Source organism: Halichoeres trimaculatus, unplaced genomic scaffold, assembly GCF_033239565.1.
Source record: "Halichoeres trimaculatus isolate MK-OKI-2021-1 unplaced genomic scaffold, fHalTri1.1 fHalTri1_scaffold_1, whole genome shotgun sequence".
Classification (NCBI taxonomy): domain Eukaryota; kingdom Metazoa; phylum Chordata; class Actinopteri; order Labriformes; family Labridae; genus Halichoeres; species Halichoeres trimaculatus.
The window spans coordinates 7,616,983-7,644,137 of NW_027437179.1; the positions used below are offsets into that span (position 1 = coordinate 7,616,983).

The 27,155-nt window shown below is 39.9% G+C and overlaps 1 protein-coding gene and 1 long non-coding RNA gene across 3 annotated transcripts; one reads left to right on the forward strand and one right to left on the reverse strand.

The window, feature by feature from the left end:
* The first annotated feature begins 865 nt into the window (after nucleotides 1–865).
* Nucleotides 866–19,338, forward strand: cldn19 (claudin 19). Of its 2 annotated transcripts, none has more exons than XM_074668559.1 (5): nucleotides 866–1,633; nucleotides 9,965–10,129; nucleotides 10,460–10,544; nucleotides 13,675–13,821; nucleotides 17,854–19,338. In XM_074668559.1, exons 1-5 carry the CDS (start codon nucleotides 1,411–1,413, stop codon nucleotides 17,888–17,890), a joined length of 657 nt encoding a protein of 218 aa, XP_074524660.1. In that variant the 5' UTR covers nucleotides 866–1,410; the 3' UTR covers nucleotides 17,891–19,338. The 2 variants fall into 2 exon arrangements, with proteins under 2 accessions (XP_074524660.1, XP_074524651.1); XM_074668550.1 differs by having other exon boundaries at nucleotides 18,410–19,338.
* Nucleotides 17,049–27,155, reverse strand: LOC141789218 (uncharacterized). The gene is made up of 3 exons (XR_012598187.1): nucleotides 27,097–27,155; nucleotides 26,045–26,154; nucleotides 17,049–17,358 (listed from the first exon to the last, which is right to left on the reverse strand). It is a non-coding gene; the product is annotated as an uncharacterized LOC141789218 (long non-coding RNA).

Sequence of the window (27,155 nt, forward strand, 5' to 3'; positions counted from 1 at the left end):
ATCTGAAGTTCGTTGAAGACAGAGAGTAAGAACAAGGTTGTGGTGCAGACAAGCTGTGTGTGTGTGTGTGTGTGTGTGTGTGTGTGTGAGTGTGTGTGTGGGCAGGGAGGGGGTGAGACATGTCTCTTACAGATGTGAGAAAACGTCCCTGTGTCTGGGAGCGAGTGTGTCGACGGTCTAATTGGCAGAATGGAATTATTGAGTTAGTCGGTGAATTGAAGCTAATTTAATGAGTCCAGTTGAAGCGGGGATGATAAGGTGTGCAACTGTGGGAAAACAGGTCTCTGCGCTACACACACACACACACACACGCACAAAAGGCTGGAGTGTGTCTGCGTTTACAGGATGTACAGTGGAGTGAACTCCTTCTCACTCCCTCTCCTTCTCCCTCCTTTCGTTTGCCAGGGTTGCCATGGTGACTGGGAGGCTTGCCTGGGCAGCCCATAATTTCCCGTGGAGTCTGCCTGGATGTGACATGTCCTTTTCAGCCGGGCTTTGTTTGGATGCTGATTTACGTGTGTTTGTTGCACTTTACCACCACCTCCTCCACACCTCCAGCGGAGGCTGCAAACTTTTCCAGGCTCGACGAGCGACTCCTGATCAAACAGCATGCTGAAGTTATGAGTCAGGGTTTAACTGAAAGATTACAACATCCTCAATGTTGAAATTATTATATCACTTCATTATTTGATGAAGCTCCCACAGCTTTTCCTTTTTTCTCTGTTTGAAACTGTAATTACTTTCCCATCTAGCCCTTCCCTTTTCCCTCCCAGTGGGCGTTTCTCCTGCCCAGAGGAGTCCAATCACAGCCCAACCTCTTCCTCCATCCCTCCATGGTCAGCCTGTTAAGGACTTTTTGTATTCACATTCTTTTTTTTTCTTTTTTTTCTGCCACCCCTCATTGAGCCACTTGAGCCTGGAGCAGATGGAAAGATTGTAGAAGGAGGAAAGTAAGCAGGCAGCTGAGATAGAAGGGATTGGCAGAAGCCATGCAGAGAGTGAAGCAGCCCTGCTACAATGCTTGATGAACTGAACCACTGACCGCCAGAAAGTCTTTTTTCCACTTCAGCACCCCGAGAGACCGAGGAATCATCAGACAGGACAGCCCTGAAGGGGAGGCATCAAGCTCATCACCCCAGCTGAGCGCAAAGAGCACCAGGACGTGGAAAGAAAGAGTTAAAGACGAAAAGAAGACAGAGGGGAAGCTCTACAGATGAGAGTGAAAGCAGAGAGGTAGAAGGAGGTGATCTGAAGAGAAAGTTAACAGGATTGCAACAGGTGTGTCCACAAAGACTGCTCAAAGGAAGGGGGAGACACAGTGGCCAGCTGAGCAAAGCCTGCAGCGAGTCACACAGGGAGTCAGAGAGCCAGAGCAGACAGAGGTTAGAGGGACACAGCCAGTGACGGAGGATGGCCAACTCAGGTCTCCAGTTGTTGGGTTATTTTCTGGCGTTGGGCGGATGGATTGGCATCATCTCCACCACTGCCTTGCCTCAATGGAAGCAGTCGTCGTACGCCGGGGACGCCATCATCACGGCCGTGGGTCTGTACGAGGGTCTGTGGATGAGCTGTGCCTCGCAGAGTACGGGACAGGTGCAGTGCAAGATCTTTGACTCCATGCTGTCGCTGGACTGTGAGTACCATGTTTGACTCTGGATCACTTTGGTCTGTTTGTGTGAAAGAAATGCTGTGGTTTGTGCTAAAAACACACCAAGAAATTCAAGAACTATGACTTGACTTTGAACATTTCTCAGGTACTGGGTTGTATGAGTCGTCTGTTGATGAGATAAAAGCATCTAACATTTTCATTTTTGGTTTAGCCTGAAGAAAAAGCCCTCTGAACCCTTTGCCCTTCCACCCGCCTTGAGAAAACATCCACAAAGTTTTGTCATAAATCAAAACACTTATTACTCTTGGCTGATACATTTGGCCTCAATTATAAATCAGGCAGCAGAAACAGAAGAGAAACAAGCCCTCACTATCTGCCATGCTTTAAACATCAAGATGCTGTAAATCTCCAAACCAAACGCTGCTACTTGAATCTTTAATGAACCTCGATTAAAACTTCAGATCTTCATGAAATGTAATGTGTGAGGAGTAGGAGGAGGAGGGGTGAGGAATGTGGGGTTCAGATATAAATTAGCTCAGAATATGAGCCTCCTGTCAGCCTTAATCTGTGAGTAGGACTCATAATTAATGACGCACAGATTATAGGAATCCATACATTTGCTGTTTGTTTAAATCATCCCATTGGGGGTTTTAATGGAGGCTGTGGAGAGTGGGTTTGTCGAGAAGTGATTTCACAAAACAATGGAGCACTTTGACTTTTTTTTTTTTTATTGAGCGCTTTGACCCCGTTGCTCCCAGAAATCCTGTCGTGGCTTTCTCGTGATGCAACAACAAACGCGACACTCTGCAAACATTTTGCTGTCTTGTGAGTCATTATATCAAAAACATTTTCTGAGGCGTTGACGGGTGCCCGAGCTGATCTCCCATCTCCTTTGGTGAGTAGCAGCAGTAAGAACAGCGTATTGTCCTTGTGGATGAATAGGGGCTGTTAGGAGAAGAAAAGGCCAGTGTTGAGCCAAACACCAGAGATATTCCCAGAATGCGCTCCGTCTTCCCCACACGCGCACATTGTTCCACTTGTCCATTAATACACCCAGTGAATGCAGATTTACACTGAGGACAAACGGTGATAAAACCTCCCAGAGAGCCGAGTACATTCGTGTACATGTGAATGAACACTGAACAGGAAAGTCGTGACTGAGATCTCCCTGGTTTGTTCAGGAGGTTTCCAGACAGATTATGAAATGAAGCAGATCAGCATCCAATCATGTGTCCGGGGGGCTCACAGGAGGCACCACGCGTCTGAATCTTGATTAAACACCCCTCATGCCTGTGTGTGTGTGTGTGTGTGTGTGCGCATGTGTGTGAGTTATGGAGGAACTTTTTCTCCCTGGTTTCATTCACAGCAGGCGCAGCATGTGATAGTGGGAAGAATTGCTCATCAGACTGTGCGCGGTGCTTTTACTGATGCAGCCAGGCAACCGTAGCAGACGCGTCAGGTTAGCAGAGCATCTTTAGCTTCAAAAGGAGCTGATGATCGGGATAATTCACGGTTGAGCAGGTTGGCTATTATTATCTGAAGTGTGTGGATGGTGGTGCTGAAAGGACAGCTCTTCAGAGCAGGAAACACAGAGGGTGATATCAAAGACACATCACCTCCGCCATCACCTTTTCTCCACCTGATAACTGTGCATCCAGAAGACACTCTGCTAACCAAAACTACAGCTTATATGTCCAACTTCTAACAGACTTCTCTGATGGAAATGTTCACAATCATTTTTTTTCTTCTAAGAACAGGATGGTATCACGAGATTTGTCTTTAGGAAAGTCTTTAAAAAGAAAAAAAAAGAAAAGAAAAGAAACCAACCATGTGTTAGTCAGCTCACCTAATCTGTCTGACTTCACTTTCCTTTTTTTAACACTTGGTCAAAAATACAGCCAGTTTCACCAAAGATATACGGAGACGTTAGATGTAGTTTTTGGATCATATTCCTCCAAATAACAAATATTACATCTACTTTTGACTGAGTATATTTGTCCAGTGATTTTCTCAGGACTGTTTCTTGGTTGGGATTGATATTTAGTTCAACATCGTGTTTTTTCAAGACTGATAGCCTTTTAGAGCCTGAAACATAACAACAACCCAGAATGTAATAATAAGAAAAATGTAATAAAGCCTGAAATGTAGTGACTGGTTGATAATGTAACGAAACTGCTGAGCCTGAAATTCAATTTTTTAAGAGTTTAACAAAACACAAAATGTAAAAAGGAGTTCAGGTATTGGTATCGGGTCGATACCAGCCTTAACTTAAGGCACTGGTACTGGTGAAGGCTACCGATACCAGCAGTCAATACTCAAGTCCTCCTCCCCAGTAGTTGGAGCTATTGGCTGCAAACACCACGGCAAATGTGCAACAGGTCCTGTTCAGACAATATGAATGAACCAGGGAATCTATTTTATATTACACTTCAGTGTATTTTTTTTTTTTAAATTACAAAAACTCTGACGTTTTTTTTTTTTTTTTTTGCATTTCTGCATTTTTGGTGATTTCTTAAAAAAAAATTAATAAACTCAGAGAGGGTTTTTGCATTTTATCTTGGACTTCGTGGCAGAGGGACTGTGCTGCATTTATTCAAAATGATCGGTTACTAATAATCAAAACTTGACGTATCGAAAGTACGTAAAGATCATTAAGTACGGAAAGTACGACAGTTGTTTTTTTTTTTTGCACTTTTGGTGATTTATTAAAAAAAAACCCTGTTAAACTCAGAGAGGGTTTTTGCGTTTTATCTCGGACTTCATGGCAGAGAGACTGTATTGCATCTGTTCAAAACAATCTGTTACTAATAATAAAAAACTTAACGTATCAAAAGTACAAGTGGTATCGGTACTTGATATTGGTACTTGGTATTGATACAGATACCTCTCAAGAGAGAATACCCATACTGGTATCGGTTTGAAAGGCCAACTCAGGTCTCCAGCTGTTGGGTTGTTTTCTGGCGTTGGGCGGCTGGATTGGCATCATCTCCACCATTGCCTTGCCTCAATGGAAACAGTCATTGTACGCCATCAACACTACCAAGGGTCCGTACGAGGCTCTGTGGTGCGCTTTGAAAAAAGTGGTATCGAACATCCCAAATTTTGGGCAAAAAGTTCTTACATTTTGGGCATTTTTTAAGTACATTTTTGGCTCAAACAAGGCCCGAGAGTTTCTTAGCAGAGAGGAGAAACAAATGACACAGTGGTTGTAGAAGTCATGCATTTTTCTGCTGGATTTGGTTTTTAAATGAACTGACCTTAAGAATGCATGAACAACTAACGCTAAATCCAACATTTTCCACATGATCATCATCTTGTTTGCTTTGGTGTTTGGTTCCCATCTGAAAGACGTGGTGCTGTCTAAACAGCATGAATCCCACTCTACTGAGACGACGTCTGCTGTGTCTGTTTTTCGGGTGATGATTGGTTGAGGTAAATTGAATTTCCTCCCAGATAAGAGTGGTAATTCAGTCAAAGGCCTCACATCAGTGAGTCTGAGCTTTTCTTCTGAAGTGGAAATGGACGTGGCTCCAGTTGGCGAGTGTGACTGTAGCTGTATGGTTCGATGGTGAGTGGGCAAACACAAATTACGTACAACAGAGTCACAAGTGACCTCACAATGGGACCTTTACAGTGCCTACACATTCACACACACCAGTAAGCACACACACTCATTGAAAGCTTGTGGCTGGCACCACCAATCTTGGCACTTGAAGAAGAGGGCCCAGTGGGTGAGCCAGCCCTCCCACACCTCCCCCCTGTCCCTCCTCTTGGCCTCTCCTTCACCCTAAAAGCCCCTGAACACCCATACTGGTTTGTCAGTGATTGAAACTGGTCAGAGCAGTGTCACTCTTCATCAGCCTGAACCCCACACACACACACACACACACACTCACCCTCAGAGGAGAGAAGAATGACCCGAGTGGATGAAAGACGAGGAAGTCAAACCTCCCTCTGTTCAGATATTCCATCAAAAGGAGCTGTGGAGCCATAAATCAGACTTCAAAGATGTTTTATCCTCTTTCCTCCATCATAAGTCCCTTCAGATCAGCTCCTGAAATGCTACTTCAATGCCACCCAGTGAGTGATGGTGTGTGTATTTCTGTCACAATGACAGATGATGACTTTAGGTTCCTGCTCAGGCTGATGCTCAACAGCTTTTTCACAGAGTTTCTTTTTTCTTTTTTTTTTGCACTTTGGCAAAACAGATAAACCAACACAGAGTGAAAGGGATGGAGCGAAAAGCTTTTCAGACTTACAGAATCCACTTTATTCTCCTCTAAGATGTTCTGGTTTTGCATTGATTATTGAAGACTGGCTTAACACGAAGCTGTGAGCGGACCTTTTCTGAAGACCAAGTCAAAGAGACGGCATCTTATGGAAGTTAATTTTATCTTGACCTTCAAAACTGGAAGTTTATTTGAACATTTTTTTAAGTTTCCTTTTCCAAGCCTTTTTTATATCTACAACATTAAAAAGCTAGCTGTCCCATCTGTGGTATTATATGCTCCTCTAATGTTGTTCCATGTAAAACTCCAGTCTTAACCCCTTGGAGAAGCACTAGCTTTATATTGTATAAAACAACAGGAAAGCATTTTTCCTTCACTGAATCTTTTATTCTACTCATTACTTTTTTTGTAGAAAACCTGTATCATATAATAAAACCTCTGCTCCTTTAATGTTACAAAGTACATGGAGGCCAGAAAACATGACAAACTAGGCTAAAGTTTGCTGAAGACGCCTTAAAGATTGTGAAAAGCTCAGCTTTACTTTTTTTTTGAAAGTTAAAATGATTGAAGTTGCCAGGCCAATTTTATTTACAGCAACAGTGAAGAATTTTCTTATAAAGTTAGTTTTGGCACCCCCCTGTGGAAGTGAGATCTCTAATCTCTTTGCTCATCTTATCCGTTTTAACTCTAATCCTGCCTTCTTTTAGTGGTAATATGTGTCACTCACTTTTGATATCGACAATGGAAACCAGAAGAACGGCTGTTTCTGAAACAATCTGATCTGACACCCACCCCCTGTGGGGCAGTTACTTGAATTGAAGTTAATATAGTAAATATATAAGTACAGTATAGTATAGTTAATATATAAATAGTCAACGTTGTTGCTTGTTGTCACATTGAATTTTGCAGATTCTGATGGTACAGTCCAGTTAATTTCAGTCCATCTGACTGAATCATTAATACCAAACATTGAATCTGATCAGCAAGTGTTCTTTATTTCAAATAAATGTTTATGAGAACTATGAGAAGCCAAGAAAACTATCTTAAAATCAGTGTTCATAGAAAAAAATGTCACAGTCTGTGGTAATGCCAGAAAATAAAGGAATGAATTTTACTAGGGTCAAAGGATTCCAAGAACTGTAAGCTTCCATGGGAATTTTTAGAAATAACAAGAATTTTCAGGATTTTTTCTTTACCAAGTCCAACTGTCATGAACATAGGCATAAACATTTGTTGTAGCTGGCCTCTAAAAATTATCCACATTATGATGAACATTTCTTAGTTTAATTTAAATGTGTCCATTACTTATAGTAAAACCATACCCTCAAACATATTTAGCTCAGTACTTTCATTAAAAATTACCTTGACAAGACTTCTAGACTACAAATCCAGAAATGTGGTCTCAGTGGAAAGGCTGAAGGCTATTATAGTAAAACTGTTTTTCCAAGAGTTGGACCCCCAAAAATAACCACTGGGGACGCTCATAGGGGGACCTCACAGATGCACCCTAGAAGTTTCAGAGCCCTTGGGCTACGTTTTGTGGAGTTACAACCCATTAAGTGAAAGGCTAAAAACAGGCCAATTTTTCTCTCAAAAATAGCCCGCAAAAATGTGTTTTTACTAAAAGTTGGACCCGAAACCCAGTTTTGCGAAAACCCACTGGGGACGCTCTTAGGGACCACTACTTTTCTAACTTGTGATTTATCGTAAGGTTAAATCTGCATTCATTAATGTTGTTTCAAGTCAAGTCAAGTCAAAGTGTATTTATAGAGCACGTTTAAAAACAACCTTGGTTGACCAAAATGCTTTACAGGGGTACAAAACAATCTCTTATACACTTTATATTAAGGAGCCCAACATCAAATGTGCATAAAAACAGAAATAAAATAAGATAAGGATAAAAACAATAAAAGTAGAGTTAAAGATAGGAAAGGGAATAAAATGTAAGGGATAAAAGATACAAAGATAAAAAAGATAAAAAGAGATAAAAAAACAAGATTACTCACTTAGTTGGGATTGAATGCCAAAGAATAGAGATGGGTTTTCAGTAGTGTTTTAAAGTGCTCAGTTGACTGCGCAGCTCTAACCTGGATAGGTAGGCTGTTGCACAGCTTTGGTGCCGCCACTGCAAATGCTCTATCCCCCGAGTGGAGAGCCTTGTCCGAGGTACTGCAACCAAGATTTTTGAAAACTTTATTCAAGTTGATAAGAAAAAGATAGAAATGTAAAAAATTCCAATGTACCTGAGCTAAAATTCCCATGAAAATCTTCAGGAAACTTTCCCTGAAATTTGCAGGAAGTTTTTCACCCTTATGCAACCCTGATGACTAAAAATGACCCTAAAGCAGGACCACTATGTTTTAACTTATCCACAACGTCAGGGTCACAGCAAGAGATCAGTTTTTCAAGCTTTTTTTTTTTTTAATGGACATTCCTGTCCAGTTTTGCATGACCTGGAAGTGATGGGATACAGTCATCTGTTCTAGCTCATTGTTAAATGTTACTGTAACTTGTGGAAGCAGAGGTTTCACCTGGGAAAGCAACCACAGGTGACACACTTCCAGTATTTTTGTAGATTTTTTTTTTTTAGTTGATTATAGAGCATCAACTAATGTGAAACACTTCTACTATCTTTTTTTTCTTTCATTCTCTTTTGGTGTTTTTCTTGCCTGAATCAGAGATGAAATGAAACAGGCCACAAGTTGGATTCAAACTAGTGAGCAAAACTCATGGGGTGTGACCCAAAACCCCTTGGCTATCTGCTCCCTATGTGAAGCATTTCTGCTAATTCAGGTTAGATGCACTGGACGACACTTTTTAGCTGGTAAAACAAAAAATTAATAAATAAATAAAATGGAAAACCAACAACAAGCAAATCTTCATTCTGGTCCACTTCCAAGGTTTCAATGAAGTGCACCTAAAGATTGCAGAAACTTACTTTACAATACGGGTATTGTAAGGATTTGTTGTCCATTGGAAAGAAAAGTATGAAAAAGAGACAAAAACAAAATAAGATGTGAGGTCTTTGAGGTTTTGGGGCTCATAGGAAAGTGAGAATTTAAAAAAGTGGATTCCAGATTTTAATTTTCGATCCACACATGTGTCCTGATCTATCCAGTCTATCCTGTGGCTTTGGTTTAATTCTCCTGCCTCTCTTGGTGTACAAACACTGGCTTACACGCTAATCCATTGTTATTTGAAGCCAACGCTCATAACTTTAGCTGTTAAACCTGCATGAAAAGCTTTGATACATTGACTTAAATTTCCACAATTGTCATCTTTGGTCCCACTTCAGAATCAGAATATTAGACTTTGCGTGTTTGCTGCTGCTGCAGGGATTTCCACAATCCCTCAGCTTGTTGAAAATAAGACGCTCTCCATCGCTTTTCTGACAGTATCATTAAGCGCTCGGCGTTTCTTCGGCGTTAACATGATTGCGAGCGGCTGTGTTTGAGGCAGTAACGTCTGATCGCTGTGGCGACAGCCCCGTGAAAACAATCTTGCTTTGTGACAAAGCCACACTAATCCCACTGTGTGAAACATGTAAAGCAGGCCCTCCTACTGCTGCGCCGTGCGAGAGAGAGACTTCTGTGTTTCATCCGTGTCTCTTCCACCTACAGCTACTGCCTGTGTGCAGATATTGTGCATCTTCACATGTGTGTGTGTGTGCAAATATGTGTAAATATGTTCCTCCCACTGAGTTATGTGTGTGCTGAAGCCAGTGTGGGCAGCCTATTAGATTTTTGAAAAGGCAAAACCACAGTGGAATGGTGTGGAGATGATTTCCAGGATCATTTAAGGTCAAAGAGCTTGGCTGTGAAAGCCACCTCTGGAAATTAAAAAGATGAAAACATCCTGCTGAAAAGTAGGACAGTGGTGGACTCACCCTGATGAACTTTTGGTCTGAATGCATGTGGTCTACCAGCATCCTCCACGCTGTGTCCCCTCAGTTCATATAACAGTCCCTTTGTGGCCAGTTCTGATGTTTTTATTCCTCAAGACTCACTTTGTTTTCCTTCTCTTTTCCTTTATTTCCTCTCTCTCATATCTTCTCTTAAATCACCATCATTCATCACTCTGTGCTCCCCTTGTGCTCTCTGCCTCCTCCTTTCCTTTCCTTATCTAGTCCACATCCAGACATGCCGAGCCCTTATGGTAGTGTCAGTGCTGCTGGGCTTTATCGGGATCATCGTCAGCGTGGTGGGCATGAAGTGCACTAAGGTGGGAGATAACAACCCAGCCACAAAAACCCGCATTGCTGTCACCGGAGGGATCCTCTTTCTCCTCGCAGGTGGGTCTCTGCTCTCTTGTGCTCCGTTAGTCTGCACCATCACACTCGCAGCAGCTTTTACAAAAAACTATTGGGTTAAGGAGGAGCTGCGTGGCATTTTTTCTGGGCTGATCTCAATGGGGGTCTTCTTAGTAATTAGAGTCCCTGCTGTAAACAGGAAGTGGTCGTTTAAGAGGCATTAGCCACTGACCTCAGATAAAACCACAAGCCAAGAGGAGAGGATGAGAACTGAGCGATGACTCCACGTTAAACTTAGCTACAATGAAAGCTTTGAAGCTTTTCTCATTCAAAGAGTTTATGCTCTGTTTCTAATCTTTGCTCCCTCTGCAGGACTATGTACACTGGTGTCTGTGTCCTGGTACGCCACTCAGGTGTCCTATCAGTTCTTCAACCCAAACACACCGCCTAATGCCAGGTATGTAAAGAGAATGCTGCCATGCTTTACCACCAACCATTTTCTAACAATAATGACCTCGTTGGATCTGAATCAGCAGGAGGTTATTCATATTATCTTCCTCAACGTAAATTATATTATTCAATAATATGTTTTTGCCCCAAATTTGCTTAAAGCTTTTTTTTTGTTATGAAATAAGCTGTGAGGAATTTCCAAGTGATCTTGAAAAAGTCTCCTTTCCAGATATATACCTGATTGTAATTCACACTTTAAGATGAGATTATCAGCCCCAGTATCACAGGTTATAGGTTATTTCAAAATGCTACTTTTTAGCCTCTCAATCAGTCGAGCAGGACCGAATTGATTTACTAGGTCTTTATGACAACACCACGCTGTCTGACAAAGTTTAGCAGTAAGAAGACAGATCTGTGTTTTTCTCTGCTGAAAACGATTTCTGTGATTAATTTTGTAGTGGTGGTGGACACTGGAGCCTAACTGTCAGACAGAAAAAGGACAGGAGAGCAGAAGAAAGATAAACAGGAGAGTGATAGAGCACAAGCTAAAGGCTAACACATGAGCTAAAGGCTAAAAGGGCTAAACTGTGTGCAGCAGTTATTCTGCAGTGGTCTGTTCAAACTTGCTTTGTAGATGCGCGAGACGGCTACCAAACTACTTTCAAACTGGCAGTGTTTACTTGATGTCACGTTAGCCTACAGATACATCAGAGCACTGGGCTGCCGATACCCCAGTGCATATAGCTACATAGCCGGCTACTACAACGTTAACTTGTTGACATGTTTCAAAAGCTATGTAACTGTACTGACAAATACCTTACCTCCATTGACTTGAACAAAGAAAATCTATTTTGATCCAATTTCCATTTAATTTCAAAACAAACACCTACCTCGCTGAAAGTAATTTACTACAGTGTGTGAAGACTCCAGGCCAGAAGGTGGCGAGGGAGTGCAATTAAAACAGATCCTCCTCACAGTATCTTTATGACTATTGATCGACAGTAATTTATGTTTTCAGGCTTTGGAGCCCTGTTAACAAGTTATGAAAACTCTGATATAGACTATGTGGCTATCACATCATGTAGGTGCCATCATGTTATTACTGTACTTAACATTGACCCAGACTCATATTTTAATGTCCAACATGTGGTTGAGTAAAGTTATGTTCAGTACATTGATTGTTTGACAAAGGGAAAAAAAAACATTTCAAACAAAAAAATAAAGGTGATAAATCTTTTAAATAATTAAAATCATCCAACATTTATGGTATATTTCTAAAAGCAAGTATAAATCTTAATCTCCACTATAAGAAATCCCAGTAAACTGTAGCATGGGACTAAAACGTATTAAGTAGATCAAAAAATTAAGCCTTATTTAGGCAACTCTGTATATGACAAGGCAAAAAAAAAAAATGTTGAGTACTTGTGCAGTGAAGAATGAATCTTAAAATGAGGACATGTAGAGAAAGAGAAACTGAGAGGGTCTGGGGGATCTGCCTTCAAAGAAATGCTCCTCTGTTACTGTTCCTGGCACTGAATTGATTCAACATCTACTCCCACATTTTAGCTCTTCCTGAAATTAACTTTATCGATATTGTCAATAACAAAATATTTTTCTTTGTTCTATTATTGCTAAAACTGTTTTACAGTGTTTGTACAGACAATTTGCAAAAGCCACAACATGAATGCAAGAGTAAAAACATGAATGCACAAAACAACGGAAGTTAAAAGAGGTTAGTTATCCTAACAGACAGAGAGAAAAGTTGTGAAAGTGAGTAAATAATTATCTTTTTTTAACTCCAGCTACGATAAATGAAGCTGTAAGGGTCTCACCTTGTAATAGCCTTTATAGTAAATATGTTTTTATTTACTGGAAAAATACGTCATCTTATATTTATCTTAATGAATCAATAACGTTAGCATTGAAGCTGCATTTATCTTAGATGAAGGCAAAAAAGACAATAATCATTTACAGACTTTCACAACTATATTGTCTGTTAGGATAACTGTCCTCTTGTCCTCTGTTGTGTTTTGGCTTTCGCACTTGCATTATGGTGTTTGCATTTGTGTTGTTGCGTCTGCAAATCAGCTGACACCTACCAGCCACCATATGCTTGTGCTTAAGTGCTAAAAACAGCAGTTCATGGTGCGTCCGTTTGAGGCTGGCTCCAGAAGCACCTGAAACCACTCACACACCAAGCCAGTAAAGATGATTTACGGAGCTGGAATAACATGTGTACAGTCTGTTACAAAAAATGACTTCAGCCTGAATAGCTTGTCTGTATTGGCACAAACTGTACAGAGGGTGAATTTTTCTTGAACTCTGTAGTACGGCTCCCAGTCATGATTTCCTTCAAACGCCACAAAAGCTATGCATGTTTATTTTACAGTTTAGGCTTTCAACTGGCAGAAAATCAGCCTCTTAATACGTCTGGCTGTACTTTGAAAACTGAGGGTTTATGCTACTTGTAGAGTCCTATCATGGTAGCAAAGCATCATAGTTTTAACTGCAACCAAAGCATTGAATTTAGCTGCTCATGATTGTTTCTTTGTCAGAAAGTCCATCAGTCAGGATATATGATGGCCTGTTTGAAGCGCTGTGCTGTGAGTGCTTGAAATAGATTGAAAGCTTCTTTTATCTGTTGGAATCTAATAAAATTAAATTATTGAAACAAAAAAAACAATAATATACTGTTATTCCCATGAGGAGCTGATAATTAATTGGATATATATCAAGCATTGCTGTTACCGACTAGATTATAATAGTGTTTTTTTTTTGTTTTTATGGAGGGAGTTCATTGTTTTTATTATGAAACTAGGAAAAAAAAAAACACATTTTAAAGAAGTTATTCCAATCAATATTTGCACAAACTTGGAGATACCTCAGATATCAACTGTCTTAAAATGAGATATGGTGAAAGTCACAGTTAAAGGCTCTGCTCTTTTGTCAGTCAGGTTTATCTTCCTCTCAAAGTAAAGCAAACAGTAGAGACGGATACTTTCTGAGGTGATTTCTCACTACCCGTCATCTCTTTTATTTAGTGGTAAAAGTTCCCAGGGCTGCAGAAAGGAAGTGAAGCAGTGCGACGGCTGAGAAAAAGCTATCTCTCTGATGTCTCTCCTCTCTTTCTCCCTCAGGTATGAGTTTGGCTCAGCTCTGTTCGTAGGCTGGGCGGCAGCCAGTCTGACAGTTCTGGGCGGCTCCCTGCTGTGCTGCTCATGCTCTAAAGACGACATGCGAGGGCAACAATATTACCGCCAATCACAGCCTTCCACAACCAGGGAGTACGTCTAAACCCCACTCCTTCCAACAGCCCCCCAAACAGAGAGCATTGGACACGCTTGGCTCCACCCCCTCTTCTTTTCTCAAATTATACCTGTTTCAGAAAAACAAACAGTCGAGCTACAGACAGACAGACAGACAGACGTGTGTAGCACAGGTGCTCATACAGTACACACAGTGTAGCTCAGAGATCCATATTTGCTCACAGGCATCCTCCACACGTTCAAGCCCATCACTCATTTGTCCTGCAGATGATGTGCTTGTTTCGTTATCATTTTTAAGCTCATTTACTTTCATGTCATTAATCTACTTTAAATCAGTACAGCTGCTAAACCTGAACCAAACTACATCCACTCATCAGTTATCTTTCTGAGATAAAAAGGAAACACATCAAAACATTTTTCTTATAGTTGTAAGAAAAAAAGACTTTTGGGTAAAGAGAGAGGAATCCCAGGAGACACAGAGAGAGTGAACACGGAGCTATACATACAGTGATAAACACACATGATAGCACTGATCCTTTGTTAGCATGTCCTCTGCTTCCTGGTTGGAGCTGCACCTTTGGTTTGCCTCCATACTGTTCTGTGTATTCACTCTCCACTGTTGTAGTTCTGTTGTGTAAAGCTGGGGCTCATCCACTACTAAAAAAAAAACACTTGTGAAACTGAAGTGGCTCCTCTGCCGTTGTGGGAGAAACAGAGGTTAGCTTGTACAATCTGACCCAAGAGAGCGTCTCTGATTGCAGAGGACACGGACCTCACCTGCCCCGACTCAGAGCTCTGCTGCTGGTACACAGTAAGAGAAAAAAAGGCTCGAGCAGTTAGTTTCACTCTGAGGCAACAGTCCTGTTAGCAGTGCCCAACATCAAGCAAAGTGAATAAAAATAGTGTTCCTTAAAAATTAAACTCTGCACAATAAATGTAACTGTATGGATTTTTAGGGTAAAGATTTAGGTACTTAAGTTCCTTGACAATATGAATACAGTTAGATCAACTTTACTTACCATGTAAAGCCAGAATTTCAGAGAACTTTTCTGGACTATTCTGTTAATATAAAATATTCTGTAATACTTTTAATTTTTAACTCTAGTTCAAAGCAAAGTTACCATCCCAGTTTTTCCAGTTTTCCAGCTCAATAAGCCTGTCATTACCCAAAACAACCACCAGGTTTGACAGCACAACAGCTTGTACAACTCCTACTTACTGAATAGTAAAAAAGCTGCATATTTGTGTCTGAAGTATACTTAGCAATAGTTGGGTCAAGTTGATGTGATGTAGTTCAAAGATGAAGGAAAAGATCCCGAGTTTGTTAAAAAAAGGAGTGATGGATGAGTCAAACAACAGACTGTAGCCACGAAACAAAAGTTGTCAACTAGTTTATACTATTAAGTATAAACAGACATTTCTAACTTGGAAACTCTTAATAGGTATAATTGGAAGTTAATGGGTGCTCTCTGGGAAATTTGGGGAATTTATATTTACTGCATTTACCTGGTCATATACATGTATAAATGTTAAACATTTTGGTTTATTATAAGCAGATACACATTCAAACACGTCCAGTGCACTGTTTTTATAAACTATAAATCATGAATGTAGGCTTAAATATTTCTCACAGCTAGCCTCTAAAAAGTATCCAGAACTTCTGTTTTGATGAGCATTTGTTGGTTTAGCTTAAATATGACCATTAATAAAAGTTAAACTATACTATACTATGAAATACATTTACCTTACCAGTGTTGGGTGTAACGAGTTACAAAGTAATGCGTTACAGTAACGTAACTACTTTTTTGGGGTAAAGTGTAGTGTAATCTGTTACTACTGAAAATATGGTAACGAAACATAGTTCCTTTTTCAGTTGGGCACAACATTACTTTTCCCAGGGACTGATTTGACAGCAACACTGCCTCATAGTCACGGGCTCTCATTCCACACTGAGGCTGGTACTCACAACAGCATGCAGAGAGCAGTCAGTCATCATGGCATTATTGTTTTTCTTCTCAAGTGCTCCATGGAATTTTTATGAATAAAGAGCACAAAAGAATTACCTGTTATGTCCTCTATAGTAGAACTTTATGTACGCCCAAACACTTTGGGTTCTGCCCAAAGTCAAGCACCATAAAAGTAACGTAAAAGTAACAAGAAATGTAAAGTTTCTTTCCATAGAGGGTAACTAAGTACAGTAAGGGACTACTTTTTCCAGAAGTAACGTGTAACGAGCAAATGCTACTTTTTAAAAGGAACTTCCCCAACACTGGTTGGTACTATCATCAAATTCACCTTGACGGGACTTTTAGACTCCAAATCTAGAAATGTGGTGTCACTGAAAATGTTGTACTACACAGTTGAATTTGCATTGCATGTAGTTCCTCAATCAAGGTTATAACTAGAAAAAGAAAAAAAAAAAAAAAAAAGGAAGAAAATTTCTAAAATTTTCTGAGCCAAAATTTTCTGGGAATGTTTAGGAAACTTTATTTAAGTTGATGGCAAGTAAACCCCAACATTTATGATACTCCTATGATAAAATTCCTAAGGAAATTACTCAGGAAACTTTCCTCTAAATTGGTGGAAATTGTTCATCCCTTCACAACCCTACTATTAATTATGTGGATATGTTGTCTGCAATATGTAGCAACACTTTGACATAACAACTTCAGTGGTTTTGGTCAAGGGAGGGCCTGTCCTGAGGAAATGAGCCAGAATAAGGATCAGGTGTGTGTTCAGTGTCCTGTGTAATAACAGCTGCTGACTTTGAGTCAATGACAAAGAAGTGATGTGGTCCTGTTTCACATGGTAATAGATGAAGGAGAGCTCCATGCTGAAAAACACAACCTGAACTGCAGGAGTGGAGGTGAACTGCTGGTTAAACATGTCTGTTTAGTTTGACTGAGTCTGAGCACTGTTGATGATCAACACTTCACACTTCACAGTGAGAAAACCTGAAGGTTCTCATCAACACGTCACCATCCTCCATCGACTAACACCAACATTCATCATCTATACCTTCATTTTGTTATCTCTGTATAAGCTATTTCACATTACTCACACAGCTCTAATCATCATAAGCTTTAAAACACTAGTGGAGAATTAAACGTGACTCTAGAGATGGACCATAAGCTAACGACAGGCTCAAAGCTTTAAGGAGAAACTCGTTTGACTGCAGTACAAATGACTACAATTGTCCACAAACCATGACTGCTACAGGACGTACACCAGGAATAAGCCGCTCTTTAAAAACCTGGTGGCTGTTAGACTCTACAGCCGGTCCAAATTGGCTCTTGAGTCCCCCCTCGATGCTCCTTTATTTGTGTTTTTCAAAAGAGCCGGTCCATCACTTGCTCAGATAATAAAGCCATTAAGGTTTCTCAGAACTACCCCTCAGTCCCCCGTTTCCGGGTCAGACGGCCTCTCTTCTTGGTAGACTCTTGTTTGTGGAGTGCTCTGTTATTCACAGATTGTGGGGGTTGTAAATGTATAGGAAAGTCCTTGTGGCCTTTACATAAAGGGGGGCATCACTGGCCTGTCAGAAGCAGCTGTGCTCTGAATAGGAAACACAGAAAAACAAGAGTGACAGAGTGACCTGCACAGCAATGTACGCAGAAAAGGAAATGTAGATTATGATGTTTTGGGAAAAGAGATTTTGGGAAACAAGCTCATTTGTTGATTTATTGGGATTTGATCTTGAGCGCACACAGATTACTTTAGATTACTTTCCCCAGATTTAAAGACATACTTTACCTTTAAAACCTTTTGATTAATGTGCTCCTCTTTCACCGTCACCCCTGGTATTTATTTAAACCATGTAATCCCTTTAAACTGTAGATTACTTTTTGGCCAACATGTAGCATCCTCCATCCTTTCTCACTTACTTTTTCCTCTTTTTTCTAGCACGTTCATCACCATTAATCCTCCTTCTTCTTCCTAACTCTTCACGGCTGTTGTGAGAATCTGAGAGGTCTTGATGTGTCTCTTATTTCCCCTCGCGTCCTCTAATCCTGTTCTTCTCTGACTGTCTTCTTCTCTCCTCTAATTCAGGGCAGAGTTGTTGAGTGAAACTAGTTTCCCTGACTGATCAGCCCCCGCCTTTTTATCGAGGACTGTCCGACTGTCCAACCACTGTCTTCCCCCCACTTTTTTCTCCTGTTACTTCTTAAGCCCCTAAATTTGGACCTCTTGTAGCAGAATATCTCCCTGTCCTCCATACTTTGTCTGCACCTTATCAGTTTTAAAGGGAACCAAGACGCTTTCTCTTGGCTGTCCCTTTATTTCCCCTCCTTCTGAGCCTTTTCTGTAAATATGGACTCTTTAAGGATATGTGATCTGACCTTCTTTTTAAGAAATGAGATGGCCTCCTCCTTTTCAGCCTGCCAACTACGCGCCACACCACCCCTTCTGTCCCGAGTAGTTAACAAAGTGTTGAAACCCTTTGTGGTTTTGTTGCTCTGATTTATAATTTCAGATATCCTATGACCTCTGGGTTTTTTATTTCTATCTCCTTTCTTTTTTTGTAAATGTCTCTTTTTGGGTTTATTTTGTTTGCTGTGACTGTACTTTGACTGAAACATGTCTTTTTTTCCCTTTTGAATTGCAGAGCAAATGTTAAAAGTACCCCACCAGAGAAAAGGGAGCAGTACTTGTAGTTTGGGAGAGTCTTCTGGCCTTACCATGGTTTAGATTCTGTCAACAAACAAAAAAACAAAAACAAAAACCTCTCACTGAGGAATTCAAAACAGACAAACACTGTTAGAGACAGAAGTTATCAAGATAAATTAGATTTTCTTCTGATGTAAAATTTCTTTTTGAAGGAGTGGTTTGACAAAGCTCATGTCCTTGTCTTGTCTGTTTTGTTGACTTTGGGAGAGACTTTCATTCAGGGTATGTTTTCTATAACAATGTTAAAAACACCCAGGTGTATATACCAGCTTCTTTTTTTATTTTACTACATATATAATGTTTTACTACAGTGCCTTATAACACATGTTTGTGCACGTTTGTTTTCTGCCTTCATGGATCCTCCATCTCGTCTGAGGGGTGTGTGTCCACACTTCCTCTGCCAGCATTTCTTTATGCCTGTTTTTCTATTGTTGGAATTCTGAAAATGAATGTGAAGCTATTCTCCAGTACCACTTATGAAACAACAAACTCATACACACATATACATTCAGTAGAAATCTCCAGCACGGTGCCTTATGCCACTGTTTGTAAGACGCTGTGTGCCTGCTTCCATGTCGCCTGGATCGAGGATATTACCCGCTAGATTTGTTTTGTTTTTGAGGATTTTGTGTGAATGACGGAGTCGTCGTCGTCGTCTTATTGACTCTTAAGGATGTACTGTACTGTGTGCTGTCTCCTGTACTAAGGAACACCAGTTTGCTGAGTGTTCAAAAGCCCTTCTGATGCCTGCATTTATTTACCACGCCAGTCCTTTCTCTAATATTTACCTCCTCCATGTTGTGTATCATCTCATTTACAGTATACCCCTGTCTGTTTCTTTTAGAATAAAGTAAACAGAGACATAAATCACCGTCTGACTGAGTCATTACTTTATCTGTTTGCCCTTGCCTGACTTGGTGCCAGCTCCCCCCTCCACCCCCACCTCCACTCGTTCCTCCTTTCCAGCTCAAATACTTCTTTTGCACCCTGTTGTTCAATAATTGCAGACGTGGAATTCCACTTCTGCTCCACTGGACTGTGGAACAGCCTCTACAGTAAACTCACAAAGTTAACACTGCAGCTACATCTGACAACAAGGCTTGAATTCCTTTCTTTTGCTGAGGAACACTTGTTAATTTAGCTTGTTGAACTTCATGAAATGTTTCAGGAAGGACAGCTTCAGATTTTTTCACCAAATCAGAGTATTTCACATGTCAAGCTGGTTAAAAAAAACAACCTCAGTTTACACTCTGGTTTGCTCTGAGTGTGAGAGTGTGTTAGCTCGTATGCTACTTCCTTTTTAAATGTTCATTGTCAATGTAGTAAAAAGTCTACCGCAGGGGTAGCCAACCAGTCAGAGACCAAGGGCCACAAAAATTACCGTGGTACTACAAAGAGCCACATCACACACACACTTCCTCTCACACATAAACGAAAGGACATAAGATGAAAATCAAAAGATTCCAAAATTTAAAGTGACATTTATTGCGTTTATAAGCGTGTTTCAATTCATACCAAGAGTCGTGTCAAAGACAAATTTTAGTTTTTACTGCAGAAGAGACAGTTTCATCCATCTATCTAGCTAGCTATGAACACGTGTGATGTAGAGAAAAGAAACTGAAACTTAAGTATCAATCTCATCACCCAAGTATTGATCAATACTGATCACAACATCAATATATCAATAATATATATTGATTGGTGCACCACTACTCATAACAATAATGAATGGATCAAAGAGCTGCACACCGAAAGGCTGCATGTGGCTCGCGAGCCGCAGGTTGGCCATCCCTGGTTTACAGAGTCTGCTAACACAGCTGACAACCCAAAACCCTGAAAACCCCCAAAAGAGGACCCCCTACCTGGCCTCTTGGGATACTGCAAAAGTATCCAAAGATACTCAAAGACAACAAAGCAGCTTTGTTAACCATACATTCATTTAAAACATTCCTTTTCTTATGTAAAGTGAGAATTTTCTGTAATGTGGACATAAATAATGCTTATGAAAAAAATGCTTATGGTCTTGTGGTTTTCCAAGACTCCAGAACCTATTGTCTACATTATACCCTAAACACAATAAACCATTCTATAGGATGACCAACAAAACAGAGGATACTGTCAACATACAGTTCTTTCATGTTGGCCAGGTCTACATGTTATGATGAATAACAATAAATAAATGAGATGAATTGATGCAAATAACATATCTTTATTTAACTATTATAATCACAGCAGAATACTGACTGACTGGTTTTACTTCAACCCTTGTAGACATGTACTATTTTTGCCAGAAAAAAAACAGCGTATTGACTTTTGCTGGGTTTTAAGGAAGAACTAATACAAGATACTTTATTCCCTCCAGTTCAGTGTACATTAAACTCTATTTTAATTTTTTTTTTTTCCTTAAATTGCAGCCTTTGCGATTTGAAAATTGCACTCTATGGAAAATTGCCTACTTTTCCACTCCCTCACAGTCACAAGGATGCATTTAGGTACCTAAAGATGAAACCTTTTGATTTACGTGAATCAGTGCCTGGTACTTTTGACAGAACTCGGTCGGTACCCATAAAAGTACCTAATTCGGTACCCATCCCTACCCCCGGTGACAGGCTTCAGTGTAGGCCAAAAATTCTATCTCCACGTTCATTTGAGATGAGCTGTGGTCAAACTTTAAAAAATAAATACACATATGATGTGGTAATATGAAAATATTATTAGGCTGTGTTGTGTTCAATGTCTCTTTTGTTTCCTGAAATGTTTCTTTTTCACTCATCATTAGACGTTAAAAACATGGTATTATGTCACATCTGAAGATGGCTGACAGGTGCCGTTCTTGTGTATTTTTATTTTTTATTTTTTTTGAAATAGTAAGATGAGCTGAAAAAGAGAGCAAAGAAAAGATTAGACTTTAGACTTTCGACTTACTTATGTTTGTCACCCGGCTCCATTCAGACTCCCTCAGAGCCCCTCACAGTCTCTACTGCACAGACTGTGGTTGCACAGTAGTGATGCCTGTGACGAATTTTTTGGCTGCAAAATCGTACAATAGTAAAAGGCGGAGCCACACTGTCCACTCTATATACAGTCTATGGTCATGACACATGCAGCATGCAAGTACATCAAAATATAAGCCAGTGAGCCTTTGCAGCTCTTTGTTATAAATATTAATGGTCTTTGGTACAAATGGAGCAAAACCAAGACATCTTTTTTAAAAGTTCGCGACCATAAAGGTGCAAAAGAAGACATAAGGTCAGCTTTCCTTTTAACTCACCAACACCATAATGTGTAACTGTCACACCCATATCAAAAACACATCACCCATAAAACTTCACACACCTCACACTGAAGCAGGATAACAGTTAACACATATTTTTCCTGACATAATCAGTTTGGATATGAGTAAACAATGTAAAACAATCAGCAGAAAAGTGTGTTTAAGTTTTTGTGAACAAGTCACAGTCAAGACTCCAGGGATGGGAACAGAGTGTGGACGTGAAATCTCACATACACCTGACATGTACAGATGCACCTACACCACCAGTGACTATACACTCTGTTCCACAACATGGATGTGCACCACTGACACCATTTAGGACCATCATGCAAAAGAAAACAAACCGTCTGCGGGGGTGTTTGCTCCAGCTGTGCGTGCACTACATAGTAGTAGTAGTATTTTGCAACAACTATGATTTATGCACTGCCATAAAAATCCCATCCAAATCAAACACATGTATCATCATCTGTCTCTTCCACATCGGGCTGCTATCCTCTAATAACAGAGACATAGTAGAAGAGAAGGAATTAAAATAGTTGTGCTGGTTGGCTGGAGTTTGAAACAGAAATCAAATCGTAGTAAAAGCAGGAATGTAAATAATGTGCTGTTAATGATTGATGATTTGATTTAGACTTGTGGTTCTTAAGGAATGTACGATTGTAAAAGTTCTATAGCTAAACTGTGAACATCATAACAACAACTTCACTTATTTGTTTAGTGAAATGTTTAATTCATTCTGAGGAGTGCCCACATGATACCTATCTGTCTAGAAAAGCGCTGAAGCAACTAAACATTCATTCCATGCACATTTAAAATGGCGGTATCAAGCCTTTTTATTTTTAAGGCTTTTTATTGTCCCTCTCTTACTACCAGTAGTAGCTTTAAATGATTTGCAGCAACAAAAATCCCTATTATTTTCTCACTGGTGTTTTAGAAAACATTTATTTTAGCCTAAGTGTAAAACTTTACGTTTCAGCTGCTGTCTCTTTAAGGATCCCTGCTCCACAAACACCCTTCGCTCTGATTGGCCAGCCCTCTGGAGGCAGAAACTATAAGCAGTCCTTGGTGTTTGAGGCCCGCCCCTTCACATGTTATGAACCAGTCAGTAGGTCCTTATGTGATGACCTCATCATTTCATCAAGTCTAGTGAAGATCTCGTGCAATTTTTAGAACAGACCATTTTGATAACTTTTAGGGTCAGATTCAGGGATTTCTACAACATATGAGTATACAATTTTCAAAAACTAAAAATAAACATCAAGCATTTTTACTTTATATCCATGTTAGGAAGATGTGAAAACAGAATACCCCTCTTTAAGAATATACAATTAAAATCAAAGTTATCTTCAGGTGTCTTTTCTTGTATATAAGGGTTAACTGCTAATAGTGAAGAGAAAAACTAAAAATGTAATCATCTATCATTCCATAATTAACAGAGAAGAAACATTTCCAAACAGGTCTCCTGCCTCCTCCTCTTATTCTGGCACAGCTATAGTATTTACACTGAATCATTAAGCGTGTTTGCCAACCTTTGTTCTCTCAGCTATTACAGATAAACTAATGAAGCCAAGCTCCAGAGGCTAATGTTAGCTTAACTAGAGCATTTTGGACAACAACTAACAATGATTTATGATCACCAAAGATCAAAAACTAGAACAAAATAGACCAACAAAAAAAGAAACATGATGAACAACAAGCTAATGGTAGGCTAACTTTAGCTAACATTAGTGAAAATCCCAAACTGCAGTGCTGGTTCTAGCGTTAAAGATAACTTTATATTTCCTTACAGCGGAGTCAAGACATGTTGCCTCAATTGCGATGTCAGCTTTCCTTAGAACAGTGGAGAAATTCTTAATTCCATTCACACAGAGTCTACCGCGCAACTTTATCCAAAGAAGACACTTTTCTCAGTTGAGATGTGGCTCATGAAAGGATAAAAAATACACCCCGTTGCACGTACCCATTAACCATATTTAAACCTAAAATTTCAGAAAAACCTCATAAAACCTGACAAAATTCACTTTCTGGGATGAATTTCAATGGACGTCTGGGCAGAGAATGTCCGAGTGTATGGGAAAGCTTTATGCACTGTGATCGGCGTTTGATGGCGGGACTCAGCCATAGGTCAATTAGAGGTATAAGCACACACCTTTACTTGCCAGCAGAGGTAAGGTAAAGGGGAAGAACACACCTAGTACTTTAAAGTAATTAGAAAGCTCAAGCTAAAATATGTTTTCTAGCCTCCCATAGTCAGAGTGCCGCCCTGTTGTGGCTGCCTGGTGTGGCAGCTCTCTCTTCTTTGTCCATTTCTTGTAATTTTTTTGTCTCTTTTTTGTCATCTCTGCATTTGGAGTGGATCATTACTTTGTATGTCTCATTTGTTGGTCATAGACACCAAACTGGTTTTGTCTTAGTGATTTTCTTACTATTTTTGCTCCTGAGTTTGTCTGGAGATCCTACATGTAACCATGGCTGCATTGTTTGCATGTGAACTCAGCTATTAGCAGCCTGTAGCATGTCAATGCTAACTGGTGTAGTGCCTGATGTTTTCCCACAAGGTGAGGAGAAGGAGGTGAGGACGACGTGCTGGTTGTCAGGAGTGAGCTAAGAAGTGATGACATGGACCTGTCCTTCCATCCATCGTTATTGGGAACATGAGATCTATCTCCAATAATTTGGAAAAGCTAGTCATGCTAATCCAGCAACAGAGGGAATACCAGAAGGCAGAGTAGCATCATGCTTTTCACAGACATGGCTAACAGAGCTAACATCAGACACCAACACCACAATGGAAGAGCTTCACCTGCTGTGAGCAGACAGGATCCAGGAGACAGAGACTAAACAGACTGCTGAAGAAGCTCAGTCCTGGACTCTGTGGAGGTGGAGGCTGGCTGAACTGGAGAATGATGGACAAGCTGTCATCATCTATTTTCTTATGGAGTTTTTTGCAATTTCTATACACTTTCTTACTTTTTTTTTCTCGATTGCTGCTGTGACTTCTACTGAACTTCCCCTCGGGAATAAATAAAGTGTTTTCTATTCTATTCTATTCTATTATATCTGTAGAAAGATCCTCAACCAGTAAAGTAAGCACATTACTGTATGAGTTCCCTCTTCTGCCTCACTTTTGGTGATGTTATTAGATACAAATACAATAGGAAGAAAAAAAAAGGGAGGCTGCAATTTTAACAGAATGCCTGCCTTGGAAATATCTGTTAGCCAAATTATGTTTACCAAAAGCTTCTATCCTTTTTCTCTTTGTGTGAGCTCCATGGCCTGCTAGCTAGCTGCTTTAGCAGAATGTCTAATGTGATGACTGTTTTTTGCAGACTGATCTTAAGCAGATTTTTCTGTGACCTGCCATCAACCTTCAATTCCTGCCTGCAAGGATCACAGACAACGACAAGCAGCAGATTCAGGAGCAAATTACTTCATTTCCAGGAGGCATAAACACAAACTGGTTTCAACATACTCTCTTTGGATTGCATGGTCTTAATGTTGTTTTGCATTTAACTTTGCACAACAGCCCCATATTATTGCTTCCATTTCATAGTACTATGTGTTTGTAGTCAGAGATTGAGAGTCACGTAAAGAAACAACAAAGAATACAAAAACAACTGCTCACAGAGCCTAAAATGTTCTGCAAAGTTGAGAAGAACTGTAGAGTAATGTTATTATTCTGTATCTGTTCATCTCTTGGAACAACTACAATTTACTTCACAGGAGAGTCGATTGATTTATGCAAATACACATATACTTCACAGAGCAGCTTCACTGAAAATGTTAGGTTGGTTTATTGTTATAGCTATCGAGCATAGCTCCCAAGATGCACTGCTTGAAATTAGTTACACGGTCAAAGTGGAGGAAAATATCAAGGAGAGTGAAGGGAACAGCTGAACCAAGGGGAAATATCACCCTGGATCTGGACCTGGATCAGGTTAGATCAGGTTTCTATGAGTTTCTTGTTTTAGATGCATCGTAAGTAAAATATTATTTGCTATCAATCTGAAATAAGACTGTAAAAAAATCCCACTCCTATTTTGGTTTAAACCAAGTTAAACATAACTTTTATTGCTTCAGTAACTTTTAAGAAGTTATGCAGACTGTGATTTTTTATTCTGGTAAATGAATAGTTGAAGCCTTCCACATCCTTCTGATCAGTTTATACCCTCCTCAAATTTAGGGATCATTTGCTGATTATAAAATATGAGCAGCAGCCTCTTTAGGTTTTATGTCTTTATGAGCAGGGTGACAGACTTGGGTGTGGTTGCATTTTTTCTTAAGAAATGTATCACTTACTTGTGTCGTGTTGGGTGATCAGAGCTACTTCCAGTACGTAGTGTAATTGTTCAGCTGCTCCACACACAAACACGTATGAGTCAGAAGTTCAACAGCTCAACTACGTCTTCCTAAAAGACAAATAACGACAAAGTTAATTGTGTGGGAATGTGTCTAACCAGAGAATGATATGAATCCCAAGAAGTCACTCACTGAGCTAAAACCACAAACCAAACAAAGTGCTTCTGGCTGGATTTGATTAAGGCTGTTTATTACAGCAAAGAGCTGCAGCACAGACCTCCACACAGACAGAGGGCAGCAGAGAGCTGAAGCAGCCTTATTAAAGCCTGTGCTCCAGATAGAAAACTCAACAGAAGAGCTGAAACAAGTCTCAAAAAAAGAATATTCACATAAAGAGATGATGGTTTTGAAAGAGGAATTCCAGTTTAAGCCTTTTTTTAAATTCTTTGATGGAAAGGCTGGCTATATTGTGTAAAGAAATGCAAACATATCACCTTATATTTGTTTTACAATGGGAGTAGTATTTTTAATTAACTTGGTTTTGCTCTCATTTCATTGTTTTCTGTCACTGTAAACACTGATGATCCAGGTGCAGCTCAGGTCAGTTCAGCAGACTAAAGAAGATCCAGTCCACCCATCAAACCAGCCAATCAGCTCGATTTCAGATCTAGTTAGCAAAATTCAGCATCAAATCACAATAAATATTATCTCAGTGTAGCTGAGCTGGCACCAGTATGTTGAATCTGATGATTAAAAGAAGTAGAAATTGTGTCTCACGACATCTCTTTCAGAATTAAGCTCTAACATTGCTCAAACATAATAAAATTAAATAAACAATTGGGCTAGCTGCAAGATAAGCCACACCAGACACCAGAAGTTGTTTTCTTGCTAGCTAAACACAACACGCAGTGAGCCTAAATGACTCACAGAACAATCCCCCAACAGTCTCAGAGATTCTCTGAAACATGTGAAATGTAAAAGTGTTACATTTAACGAGAAAAATTAGCTAATATAAAATAATTTTAGCGGAGCTTATTCACATGTTGACTTACCACAGGGACAGCAAAGTGCAGACTGACAAAAATCCACGTGCTGCACGAGTGCCAGCAGA

Coding starts and splice junctions, on each gene's coding strand:
- cldn19 (XM_074668550.1), top strand. CDS start 1,411: ATGGCCAACTCAGGTCTCCAGTTGTTGGGTTATTTTCTGGCGTTGGGC. Junction 1,634..9,964: donor CTCCATGCTGTCGCTGGACT/GTGAGTACCATG, acceptor TTCCTTATCTAG/TCCACATCCAGACATGCCGA. Junction 10,130..10,459: donor GATCCTCTTTCTCCTCGCAG/GTGGGTCTCTGC, acceptor CTCCCTCTGCAG/GACTATGTACACTGGTGTCT.